At 43.4% G+C, this 14174-nt stretch overlaps 1 protein-coding gene across 6 annotated transcripts in view; it reads left to right on the forward strand.

The window, feature by feature from the left end:
- Positions 1-14174, forward strand: part of bcas3 (BCAS3 microtubule associated cell migration factor) — a 210352-nt gene that overhangs the window by 16103 nt on the left and 180075 nt on the right. For all 6 annotated transcript variants that reach the window (XM_060074791.1, XM_060074792.1, XM_060074794.1 and 3 more), the window contains exons 8-12: positions 6510-6617; positions 6776-6852; positions 9568-9644; positions 10329-10412; positions 12779-12949. In XM_060074791.1, the coding sequence (XP_059930774.1) occupies positions 6510-6617; positions 6776-6852; positions 9568-9644; positions 10329-10412; positions 12779-12949 (517 nt within the window). The remainder of the gene's footprint in view (positions 1-6509; positions 6618-6775; positions 6853-9567; positions 9645-10328; positions 10413-12778; positions 12950-14174) is intronic.

Here is a 14174-nt window from a genome sequence, read left to right on the forward strand (position 1 = left end):
GTTTTAAATATGGCTTTATTTCTCCTGAATTGTGTCTCAAGTGGAGGCATGTTGGACATTATTATGAGTGCAGTGGCAACAATACTATACTACAAACATCACGAGAGTTTGAACGGGACTTCCCGCTCTTTGAAGTAGGCTTGTCTTCAATTTGTGGGTGAAAATGTCACGTTCTTTTTTCAAAATTGGGCTTGGGTTAATCATGGCAATGTCCTTTAGTCATGCTCCAGAGTAGAAAACGGTACTAGCTGAAGTCTCACAACTTCTTATTTTTTGGCCTCATTGCACGCACTCAAAGACATGTGCACACACACGTATTCACAAATGGATACAGAAATGTTTATTTTGATATACAAGTCTTTGTTTTGCGGCCGTATAAATTATATTCTGCCATGTCTGTTTTTTCTGTTGAAATATATTGTCAGATTAGACCCAGCACTATTGCAGGTGGGATACAAACACATTTCTAGGAGCTCAGTGATTTGTAACGATTCTTCTGGTCTCAATGCATGCAATGATTACCATAAGGCAATTTCGTTTTCATTTTCTGAGAACACATTTCCATTTTCTGTTTTCTGTGAACACAATTTTCTGGCGAGATACAATTTATTTAGGAATAAAGTAAGGCAAATCAATAAAGTAGGAGTAGGTCTCTAAAAATCTCAAACATCAAAGACATGTTGCACAGCAGTGCGACATAGAGAGGGAGGAAGAAGTAAGGGACGTTTGGCCATTCATCAACATGCGTGATGGCAAAAATGCTTCTGCTATTGAACATGCAGCTGTCCGAGTCCAAGATTCCTTGTCCTCCTCGGTCCCTAAGAGAGTCCACAGGTCTCGTATGCCCCTTTAGATCTCGCCGCTGGCCCTTTGATGCAGACGGAACGGACCCGTATAACTCATGCTCTCTCAGGATAGGAAGAGCAGCACCCTTCACATCTGCCATTTGAACAGTCACAAAGCACTTTTCCATGGTAATGATGAGTGGGTTATCAACTTGGTGACGTTCTAGACAACGTTGACGTATGAAGATGTATGTTGTCCATCGTTATAATTCTTTATCGGCCTATCATAGTAGTTCTGTACATCTTTAACTAACTTTAAGTCGTTTCTATAAAATTATTTACGCAATTCACAACTTCATTGGACTAAAATATTTATATATTTACTGCATAGTTACATTACCTTTTTCTAACAAATGTGAGAACCACATTTTTTAAGTTTCTCAAAATGGAGATTGGAAATCTAGAAAAAAAATCGAGGTCGATGGCTTTTTGGCAAACTCCTTGCATGTCATTTTAATCTGTAGCTGAATTGATCTCTAGTTGATACAAAATCTTCCTGCAGCATGGACTACCGTTAATCATCGTCTATCAACTTCAAGGCTTGTGTTGTCTATTGGATATTACATTTTATTATTATTATCACTATGATTATTATTTTCACTGCGCTTTGTTTAGATATGGTACTGTAACTTGCTAGTTTGAAAGCTTACCAGTTATATCTCCCATGAGCAGCTGTTTCTTGTGTTAAGTGCTTCCACTTAACTTGAACAGAAAATTCGATCTATTGCAAGCTATACTTTAGGTAATGAATATTAATATACACCTCACTGCTGTCAAAGGAACTAAGCGAGCATTGGATTAATGCACTGCCTAAGCATAAATCACGCAGGAGTGGGTTCTCTGTTGTGCTTTTGTTATTGGGGAAGGTGTATGAACTGAATTTGCTTGTCTTTTGTCCTTTTATACGTTATCTGTATGACCATTTACATTTGGTCATTTAGTAAGAGTTCTTATCCAAAGTGACGACTTACCAGCGAGGCTGTCCCCAATCAAGCCAATTAATAGCAGGTCTATAAAACAACTGGACATATTTCACTTAACAAAGGGCAGAATAAGAAACAATGTTCAACAATATCCATCGCCACTATATTATTACCTAGGTAGGTGGAGTTAGAAGTTCTTAATGCATAAACGCCAAGAAAATGAGCTTATGTGTGCATACATGGCGCACAAGGCAATGTGTTTTCAATATGAAAGGTAGGGCACCCAAATAGGAAAGGAACATTTTCTGCAGGCTGCCCTGTAGACATGGAGCTGTGGTTGAACTTTTTACCCTTATTACTTTGCTGCTAATGCCCACGGCATGCCAGAATGACTCTGACCCCCTCCAGGCCCCTGGCGTCCTCTGATGTGGCGCGGGCTTGTTGTACATGGCGTGCTGCTGGGCCAGAGTGGATGAGGTGACAATATAGGGCGAGGTCGATCTGTGGTGGTTGTTTTCTGCTTCCATTTCACTTTAAAGAACTTAATGAAAATGTTACCACCCTCGCGTATTGATGCATATGTTGAGTTATAATGTGACATATTTTTCTAGCACTCTCAGCTACAATGACCTCATTTGTGGTGGCTTCCCTTGTTTGCGTTTTTTAATATAGTGGAAAGGTTGATGGTTTTACATCTTTACTTGCTACACAAACAGTAACCTGTTATGTGAACGTTTTTATTTCTTCTTACCTAGTCATTATTATATCAGAAAAGGACTTTGGAAAGTGTTGAGTGTTGAATGCAAGCCTATTAGTTAGTGGACATTGTCTTTACATTTTGTCGTACACGTTCATTAACTGAAGGCTTGATAATGTGATTGTTTTAAAATATTGGACAACGTTTAAAGTTGCAACCCAAATTGCATTAAAAACGTATTTTATCCCCAGTATCAGGATCTCTTCATTTCCAAAAATTCCAAAATCTGGGTGAACAAGGCATCTGAAAACTCCATCTACTTGCGTGAATCAGTTTCTCTTCTTAATGAAATAAGAAATAAGGCATAATGTTGCCCTTCAGTTTTTGTTTTCATGCCCAGGCTTTATGTCGGCTCCCCCCAGATTCTACTCTAACGAAGTAGGACTACTGGATCTGTGATAAGGGTGAAGCTGAACCTTGCTTTTTGAGATTCCACACCACGTCATTGTGGCTGGTATTTGGCAGGTTATAAAGCTGGCCGAGTTGAAAATGTGAATGTGTTCCTTCCTTGCGAATTAATCCATTTTCTTGCTATTTTACAATTTTCTACGAACAGCTTATCTGACCTCATTCATGTGCTGTTTAGATTGATTCAATGCCTATTCATGAATAAAATGCATTCGAATTAGATGCAGTCAGACGGTGGAAATGACCCAACGGGGAAAAAGACCCATGGCATGTGTTGGGATGCAAGGCAAGTGTCTTTGGAGAAACTAAAATAACAGATGTTGAGAATTTCATCAAGATGGAATCAACCAGATTTAAGTGATGTTAATGGGATGGTAACTAAGGATGGGGCATCCATAAAAGGCCTTAATGACCGTTGTAAATAGTGTCCAGTGGGTGATGGATTAAGCAGGTTAGCAAGCTGGTTCTTTACAGCATTGAACCTCGTAATTAGCATTCTAATTTAGGAGTACGGTCTGTTGGGAAATTTAAATAAGCAGAGTCATTCAATTAAGGCTTCTCCTGTAAGTCAGAGCTTGTTCCATTTGGTTTTGCTCATATTTACCTCGGCATCTTGAAGTTAGTTTGGTTTTCTAATATTTTGTTAAATTATGTAAACTTTCCCTTGGTCACTGTCGCTTTGTGTCTCTAAGAGCCACCCCATTTCGTTTCTGTAATTTGGGAATTTTATTGCCTCTTGTCCGACTAGCGGAAGTAAATGAGCCAAACCCCCAGTGTTCCTCTCTCTCCTTTTGCATCCTCTCAGGCTGAAGGGCCAGTTTGAGTAATAGTAATTGACACATTGATCTAATAGGGCCACCGTAATAGGCCTGTTACAGAGCTGGGGAATGGCGCGCAGCGTCACCTTAGCATGTGCAGCGACTGACATCCCGCCATGATCCATAATGGTAATTGTGATTTACCCTTGCTTTCAACCTATGCCTCCGCGTCCCCACCATCAGGAAATCTTATTAGAGCTGACCCTGCATTGCCTCCATTAGAACTGGGTCATTTGTTAAAATACTGCGAAAGCAAAACAATTGAACCCTCTACCATTCTCATTCTATAATAGTGGGTTATCATTGTCGTGCGAATCAATTCCCGGGGCCCATTCGTCGGGATAAAGCATAGAATTGGATTGATCCGACTCTGATAATGCTGGAATCAATGGCGCAGCCGCCTGAAAGTGAGTTATCGTCAAGTGAAATGTTCATATCAATCTTAATTCTGGTATTTGGAGTGGTAATGGTAGCCGTGCCCCAAGAAACAGCGCTACATATGTGTGTCATGTGCTCATTGTGTGAGGTCTTCTAAAACGTTGACTGAGAAGAGAACCACCAGGCTGTCCTCCCCCCATGGAAAACTGAATCTGGTCTGTTCCAGGGTTTCTTAATGTGGCACCTCTTTTATCTCCTCCAGTCACTATGCAAGGACCAAAGCGAGGAATATACTAGCACTGACACGCGAGTGGCGTCACACACGCAGACGCACAGATACACAGACGTGGCCGGGACAATGTTTTATTCCTCCGACTGGGCTGAGAGATCTGAGGGTTCCCGTGGCGCCGCAGTGGCAGCAAGAACTGTCCAATTGTTGTCCCCCTGCAGCCGCCTGTCGCTCCCTTCTGTTGTCTGTGTACATACAAACACATGCAAGCTCCCTCTGTGTTTGGGAGTTTAGCCTGGCCCCCTTCTTCTGCTGTGGGGCTGCCAAAGCAGTTGTATTCCTCTTGCGACTTGCTTTACCGCATGTGACTTATAAACGTGGGCTCTTTGATGTCGCCACACTTGTGTCAGTAATGCGTGAACTGGAATGGTGCGTAGTGATTGTGCGAGGCTTCTTCCCAGACACGTGGAGCCAGCTTGGTGTCTGCGGTGGCTGCCTGGGCTCACAATCACACTGTTGATTACATGCACTCATCAACACACTCTTCACACTTTTCTTATTTTCTCCCTTACTGTTTGCTAGTAAGGGAAGCTAATTCCAAGCTAATTCCTAAAGAATAACCTCGATTAACAGCAGTGATGTTGTTGGACATTTGCTATTCTGAAGCGTCAAAGTTTTAGAAAAGCGCTATACAAGTCTAATTTATTGTTATAGTAACCAAGTCATGGATTTAAAAAGTTTTCTTGTATTTGGCTTTGAATAAGGATATATAGTGGCAAAGGACGAAGCACCCGCTGCCATTTTTATCGGTTAATATTCATTGACAGCTTTCCCTGGGCTGCTGCATAATGCTGTTGGGATATGTTGTAACAAATAATAAGAAATAAAAACTTTTCTGTTATTTTGGCTCACCTTCTTTAGTTCACCTACTGCATATGCTTGTGGGATATCGATTGAGATCAAGGTTCGCTCTTTTGCATAACGAATGAATGCCTGCACTGATGGGGGCAGGCAGATTGGACGTTGGCGCGTGTCTCCATCCGCAGGACCCGACTTCTGCTTCCACCGGGATATTGGACATGACTGAGGTCAACTATGTCTTGTGATGAACGGTTGATTATGAGCCTGTGATTTGAATAATGTTCAGATCCCAGTGACTTGGCCAAAGCAACTCGCCTTAGCTTAACCTCATTAGCCTGTAATGGTGTCTGGCTCAGGCGGCCGTCTGCAGGGAGGGGATTTCCTCATTGATCAAGTCATTCATTCCACTACTGACTCTTCACTATAAGACCTTGACCAAAGCAGTATTATGTATTTTAAATTGACCTGTCCCACGTTGTTCTTTCATTACTAAATGTTGCAAACATGATGCTCCGTACTTACGATTTCATATGAAAGTGACATCTGCTGAATGCCTTTTTAAAATAAAAAAGTGCTAGGGTTGATGAGATATAGCTGCATCCATAAACCAGAAGATAAGATAAGACTGCATAGTATTTCAGCTGTCAAATTAAACAATGAAACATTGTAAACTTTGCCCCAGTGATTGAAGAACAAGAAAATAAGAAAAAAAGAGGGAGGGGCATTGGGAGGATTAACCATTGTTGTAATACCCCCCTCTTTTTACCCCTCACCCCTAAACACACACCCGCCTCACGTAAGCCACTTCACCCTTGTGTTGATGGAAAGGCCCTCAGTATATGCGTGTGTGTGTGGGTTACATGACAAAGCATTTCCCGTTTTGTCCTACACTCTGTAGACCCTGTGATTGGAGGTCGGGCCAGAAACAAATACGAAGGGAATTCTCCAAGGGACGAGTGCACCGTTAAACTGTGAAGAGGCCGATTTAGAGTAGGCCGTAGCAAGTCTGTTGAATAGTCTGTTGAATGTGTGATTCACTCGCCAGAGGTTTCATGCTCTGTCCTTGCACAGTAATGAAAGGCTCTTTGTCTATGTTGATTACGTGTGTGTGTGTGTGTGTGTGTGTGTGTGTGTGTTTTGCACTATTCCAGGGGTCAAATCCTACCAAAGTGTCGGTGTTATCGTCCACACAGACACACACACACACACACACAGCCATAACTTCACCATAATAGCCACTATGCATAACCTGTTACCGTTAGGGAGTGTTAACACATTCTCTCTTTTCAGGACAAGCCCCCCATACTGTTGTGCGGACCTTTATTCTCTACGGAGCGGGGAGATGGTGAAATCTATTCAGTTCAAGACGCCCATCTATGACTTGCACTGCAACAAACAGTATGTTTCTCGTTGTTCACTTAATCACTTCTTTTCATTTTGATTGACAAGGAAAACAAAAATGGAACCAATACTAAGTAAGGAACAATTTATTGCAATGCTTCAATGATTGTTTTTGTCACAAGTCTAAATATATGCATATCTTTTGGTTCCTACAGGATTCTTGTGGTAAGCCTACAAGAGAAGATTGCAGCTTTTGACAGCTGCACTTTCACAAAGAGGTTCTTTGTCACAAGTAAGAACCGAATATAATGTATTTTCTTACTAATCGACCAAATTATTTATTCATTTCAAGCTCAACCAAACAACCGGAATAGAAATTGGGTTAATTCAACAAACCACCAGGCCTGCTCTGTCTGGGATACATTTATGCAGCTTTGTAAAAAGCTGCATATTATGCTTTTTTTCTTGCTACTGTAGCACAAGTTAGAACATAAACACACATAAACACATACGCATACGCATGTACACATATATACATACATACATGCATACTGTACATGCATACATACATAGATACATACATACTGTACATACATACATACATACATGCATACATACATACATACATACATACATACATGCATACACAGTAACCCACGTGTGTGTGTGCGTGTGTGTTTGTCCCAAATGTGTTGTAGTGGTCACGAGCCTGTAGCAAGGTTGTGGAAAAAAACTAATAAAAAAGACCAGACTTATCGCATTGCCATTGCTGTCCACTTAAGTCATTGGCTGAAGTAAACTACCATTACTTGGTAGCTTTAATGTGTCTCCTGTTTGTCTGCCTGTCCTCCATATCAGTGTCTGGGCCACAGGAAACCAAACATGCTCAATAGTTATTAATCGTTGCTGAAGGCCAAGGCCTCCTACTCATGGAGTTGTTTGGTCTTTTCGGGCGGTAAGGGGAGTAAACAAAAGGGGCTCTGTAATGTATGCTGCCGGATCTGGACAAGCCGCAATCCCTATTGTGCAGCAGGCCTGCTCTCTGGGGACACCACAGTGGACATGTGTCTTATGAGCACTTTGGCTTCACCTCCTATGTATATTCTCCTTTACACCAGAGGGCTCATCCCATTGGCTTTGCTCTCTTTCCTGGTGGCACTTTTTTTTTTAAAATATATTAAGGCGTTGAAGTTGAAGTTTACATTTAATTTATTGAAAAAGACGTTGAGCATTTTTTTTATGCTTTATGCATGATTTAAATCCAACCATCAAAAATCTCAGAAATAATGTAGAATTAATGTCATAGATAATAAAAAAAAACTGTATTTTTAATGTCCAGTTGTCAATCTGTCACATTATTATTTTAAAGGGTTGAACCATACCATTGAGAAATTCCTCCCATGGTAAATATTATTAATCGCAATGATTTATTTGAGCTTTGTCAAGAATAATTGATCACATTGATACCTTTATTTATTTATCTTATATTTCTTATTTTATCTTGTGTTTTGAAGGTTTATAGAGTGAGATAGAAGCATGAGGATCAAACCAATTATGAAGCCATTGTTTGAAGTTCAACAATTAATCCCTCAACATGGTGCAAATTTCCAGGTCACCAGGTCAACCCTAAATTCTCATCTATGCAATAGACTCTTAAAACCGGATCCATCGCTTATAGTGTTCTTCCCAGCTCTGTCTTTTCCTTACTTGGCTCTCGTTCTCATTTGGCCCTGCCGGACTCACCTGACCATTCAATGAAAAAACCTGCATCGTCTCGCTTCTGCCTTTGCCACTTTCAGGGCTTGAACCCTGAATGTGTTCTACACATGTTATCTCGCGGCCTGGTGTTCCCTTTGGCCTTGAAGAGGCACAAAGGGCTTCTCTGGAGTTAGCGGCAGGCCTTGTGGCTTACCTCAATCCCCATCCTAGCCTTGCAGGGCCCCCAGCCCCTCAGCCCTCCACCCAGCGCCGCACACTAAATGACTGTCTCCGTCTCATCTGCTCCCCGAGAACTACGTTATTGTCAAGCATTCCCTCGTTCCCAGCCCCTCTGCCTCCATGCACTCACTGGCCGTGTTGTCTGTGTGCAACTGTGTGAGTGTGTGTGTGAGTGTGTGTGTGTGGGTGAGTGAGTGAGTGTTTGTGTGTGTGTGTGGTTTGGTGGTGCACATGTATCACACATTGTGTGGTGCGGTTTCCTGGGTGCAGTTACGTACATAGATCTGTGTTCTTTACATGTAACCCTGGCAAGGGAGGCTTCAGTCTTTGGCTTCAGTGCATTTATTGCAATTCAGGAGCAGATCAGTCATGTGTCCGTGTCTAAACACTCAAGCACATGTTTACATATTTTGCTTCAATCCTTCGTGAGGTCCTCATATGACAAACACCCGCTGAAACTTGGTCTGTATGTTATTAGTCACTGCAATAAGATATTTCTTCATCTGTCAAATGATTTTTGCTTTAAAAAAAAGAAAAAAAAAATTGCTTTGGGGTGTCTGGTGTGTGCGACTGTCTGTCTATCTATCTATCTGTGTGTGTGTCTGTCTGTCTGTGTGTGACCCCTTTGGGATTGGTGTGTAAGCTAATCAATCATGCCAAGGATCCAACTTCACTTTATTGAGTGCCACAGTCTCCATCATGTCATAAACACACACACACACACACACACACACACACACACACACACACACACACACACACACACACACACACACACACACACACACACACACACACACACACACACACACACACACACACACCTCATTATATTCCCATTCCCATCTTTTCCATCAGGAATCCTTAGAAACACTTTAATGGTATAAGGGAGATGAAACTCTCTAGGGAACAGTCTGTTCCCATTACAGCACAGGGTAGGAATTATCATTACAAAGGAGTAAAAATATTTTGTTTAATAATTTATCTTGTTATCAAATTTTGCTTGGTAAGGTTTTTCTTTTTTTAGGATTGATTGATGCTTCTGATCACTATAATTCATGCTTTTCAGGCTGCTTTCCCTGCCCGGGTCCAAATCTTAATCCTATTGCTTTGGGAAGTCGCTGGCTAGCCTATGCTGAGAATAAGGTAGCGCATGCACACGCACACAGCACTATTTGCAGGTACAACATTGGACAGTTTAACAGTGGCATAAGCTATAACTTACAATACTTTTCGTTGTCTTAAGCGACTCTGGCAGAAACAAAAATATTCAGCTTCACACAAATCAGTGGGCAACAGGTGCAATCGACACTGTCACCTGATTCGGCAATCGATTGAACCTTTTTGGTGATCTTCAAGATTACCACTTTAATTACCAGGTCACAAGTCACCAGGTTCAAATTAAAATGTTACATACAATTGATGATGAAAGAGCCATAATACTACAAAGCAGGGGTTATGTGCATAGCTCATTAATACCAACTGGGCCGTGAACCGTTTAGTGTTGCTAGCCACAGTTTAATAACGGCTGGTGAACAGCTCTTTACTCCCACTCTAATGTTTCTGTTTGTTTTCTGACTAGATTGGCAGATAGATAGATATCTGTGATTTGAAAGAATTGTCATATCGTCAGACTGAACCAGCGTTTAACTGACACTGTACATAAAATAAAAAGGAGGCATACCAGCTGCGGTCCTTCTGGTTTCCTAGCGTCCTTTTGAACCCATTCTTCACAGCCAACGTGTTTCAATAAAAGGTGGTTGCTCTGAAATGCTCTACTACATGTTCACTCAATTTCCATTTGTTTGGCTGCTTTTCTTTTTGTTCCAGTTGATCCGTTGTCATCAGTCTCGTGGCGGTGCTTGCGGTGACAATGCCCAGTCCTACACAGCCACCGTTATTAACGCTGCCAAAGTAAGTTTCAATAAAACCGCACACGCACGCACGCACGTACACATACAAATACACACACACACACACACACACACACAGTCTATTGCCCTTCTTTTGGACTCCTCAGTAGCCATAGATATACCGCAGTACATCATAAAGCTCATTCCAACTCCGCCTAGCTACATCTGCAAATGTGATGACATTGGATCCACTCTGGCTCTCCAGGTGACTGGGACATGCTTTATGAGACACTTCATCACACCCGGCTGTCTCTCGCTTCCCACCACAATGCCAACTCGCTCCAAAAGGCCCTTTATTACATGGCTCTCTGCAGGGGAATGACGCTAAGCTACCTCGCTGCAGGCTAGCGGTCCGCTTGGATAGCACGTCAAACTGTATTCCTGCCACTCTCTGTAGCTCCTTGCTAGGGTCCATGCTAGCCAGTCACGTTGCTCATGGGGTTCTCGTTGGCTCTGGCCTTCATTCGGTCCCAAAGGGGGGGGAAGGCCTAATTGGTTTACAAAGACTTTGCTTATCCCCTTCTCCTTTGCTTAATGAGCACTAACAGCTAGCGCTGTAAGAGCTGGTATACACCAGTGCTTTGTAGAGAGGGGTGGACAACAGAGGGGGGGCACTGATCTGCAGACAGTCAGTCTGCAGTTCGACCACTCCTCATTTAGTACCATATATCTCAATATGGATGACAAGGTATCTCCCTCTGGCCTGTGGCGCGACACGCCGGCTTTTAGTGCTGATGTCAAGAGACATCGGGGAGAGGGTGGGTGGGGGGATGGGTGTCTGTGTGTCTGTGTTGGTCAGATAGGGGGTGGGTGAAAAAACAATTATCTGAGAAAACAATTATGTCGTGAGCCTTTTCTTGAATTGCACACTGAATGTGTTTATTATGCTTGAACTGCATGCACCACATATATCCGTTACAGCCTTGATCAATAAGAATTGTAGGGACATTGAGCATGTCTACATAATCAAATCAAGTGTGTATGCACGTGCGTGCATGTTTGTTCATGTGGGTGCTTGTGAATGCAAGAGAGAAAGTTTGTTAGTCATCAGACTTAACCTCCTTTGAGCTCAACCCCTCCTCCCCGAGCAGATCAATAGGCCATGTTTGAGCTAGCACTAAGGACTCCACAACTGCAGTGATTAGAAAACACATTAGTGTTGATCAATTAGGAGGCAAACGCCTTGCTTAATAATTGATGGTGGATCTAGCAATTTACACTCACACACACACACACACGGAGGAAGCAGACACTGTTAGTGTGCATGGACAAGTGGCAAAGAGAGACAGTGGGTGATCCATAGACCCAACAAACGCCAGGCGCCACACTGTATTGACAGGACCGCCGAGCCTGAATGCCTGATTACACTCTCAGGGGGCCCTTTGCCTCTGACACACACACACACACACACACACACACACACACACACACACACACACACACACACACACACACACACACACACACACACACACACACACACACACACACACACACACACACACACACACACACACACACACACACACACACACACACACACACACACACAGCCAGCTCTCACACATAAGGACACACAGAACTCCATTAGGCAAAGACAGTGTAGAAGGTGAGATAGACTCTACTTAAGCAGCACTATCCATTTCGCCCAGTTGAGCCACAGAGGTGTGTTTGAGCCAGACACCCTGGCTGGGCCTTAAGAGGACACAGAGGATACACACACACACACACACACACACACACACACACACACACACACACACACACACACACACACACACACACACACACACACACACACACACACACACACACACACACACACACACACACACACACACACACACACACACACACACACACACACACACAGTGAGAGAAAGAAACGTAGAGACAAAAAAATTGTCCCAACCAACGGTCGATGTTAGTTCCTTTAATTACGTATATTGAGCAAGGCAGTTTATACAGTAAGACATTATTGTATACATGCATGTCACAGTATAGATTGTTATATTAATGGAATATTGGTATGTTAAACTCATTTGATAATTGTATTTATTCATTTTAAACATGCCATAAAATGTCCAAATGTGATGCAAATTGTTTAACCACATGTTTTTTACGTGGTTAATATTTCAATGCTATTCCCCATCATCAAAGGAATTATTGGATGAGGCTGATTTATGAATTGATTTTCATTCCCCAATATAACGTGGAAAAATCTCTTACCAGCTGTTAACACATTTACCAAGCATATCCCCGAACTCTCCCCATAGCAGGGCTCAAAACAACCAAACAAGTGGACCAGCATATAATAACACCACATGCCAAACGCTCTTCTCACCGTTCACCGCTGCTTTTCTGCAGACTCTAAAGACGGGCCTGACCATGGTGGGCAAGGTGGTGACCCAGCTGGCCGGCACCGTCCCCGCCGGCGTCCCGGACGAAGAGGGCGTCCCACACAGCAGCGGGCGCCGCAGTCCCAACAACCCTGGGGTGGTCACCATCATCGACACGCTGAGCGTGGGCGAAGGCCAGGTCAGTGGCTCCCCCTGTCCCTTCATGGTACCTTGTATTGTTCAGTAACATAAAAGTCCATTCATACCAGTGCAACGGGACATTTTGGCACACAAGTCCTCCTCGGTTAAACTTTGTACGTGCTTCTCTGAATCATTCATATTTATTCTTAAACGTTTAATTAGGATTGTGAAATTTGACTTCATAAAAATGATAGATTGGTTGCATCCAACACGGGAGAGAGGAGAGAACAGGGGGAGTTCACAGGCTCATTCAGAGCTGCACCTGTGCCATGGCAACCTCATCTATACCAACACCAATTTAGCTATACAGCAGCCACATCACCTATACCCCGGGGATACCCTTATACCACCGGGATACCCCTATACCAAAGGGATACCCCTATACCAAAGGGATACCCTTATACCACAGGGATACCCCTATACCAAAGGGATACCCCTATACCAAAGGGATACCCTGATACCCCTATACCACAGGGATTCCCCTGTACCACAGGGATACCCCTATACCAAATGGATACCCCTATACCACGGGGATACCCCTATACCACAGGGATACCCCTATACCAAAGGGATACCCCGATACCCCTATACCACGGGGATACCCCTATACCAAAGGGATACCCCGATACCCCTATACCACATGGATACCCCTATACCCAAGGGATTCCACTCCACCTCCATCTCCACAAGACCACTCCACCTCTACCAAGACCACTCCACCTCTACCAAGACCACTCCACCTCTACCAAGACCACTCCACCTCTACCAAGACCACTCCACCTCTACCAAGACCGATCCACCTCTACCAAGACCACTCCACCTCTACCAAGACCACTCCACCTCTACCAAGACCACTCCACCTCTACCAAGACCACTCCACCTCTACCAAGACCACTCCACCTCTACCAAGACCACTCCACCTCTACCAAGACCACTCCATCTCTACCAAGACCACTCCACCTCTACCAAGACCACTCCACCTCTACCAAGACCACTCCACCTCTACCATGACCACTCCACCTCTACCAAGACCACTCCACCTCTACCAAGACCACTCCACCTCTACCAAGACCACTCCATCTCTACCAAGACCACTCCATCTCTACCAAGACCACTCCACCTCTACCAAGACCACTCCACCTCTACCATGACCACTCCACCTATGCCGGGGCCACTCCAACTACACCAGGGCTACTTCACTCCATATATCCGGATGTCTTGTG

Source organism: Gadus macrocephalus, chromosome 16, assembly GCF_031168955.1.
Source record: "Gadus macrocephalus chromosome 16, ASM3116895v1".
NCBI lineage: Eukaryota > Metazoa > Chordata > Actinopteri > Gadiformes > Gadidae > Gadus > Gadus macrocephalus.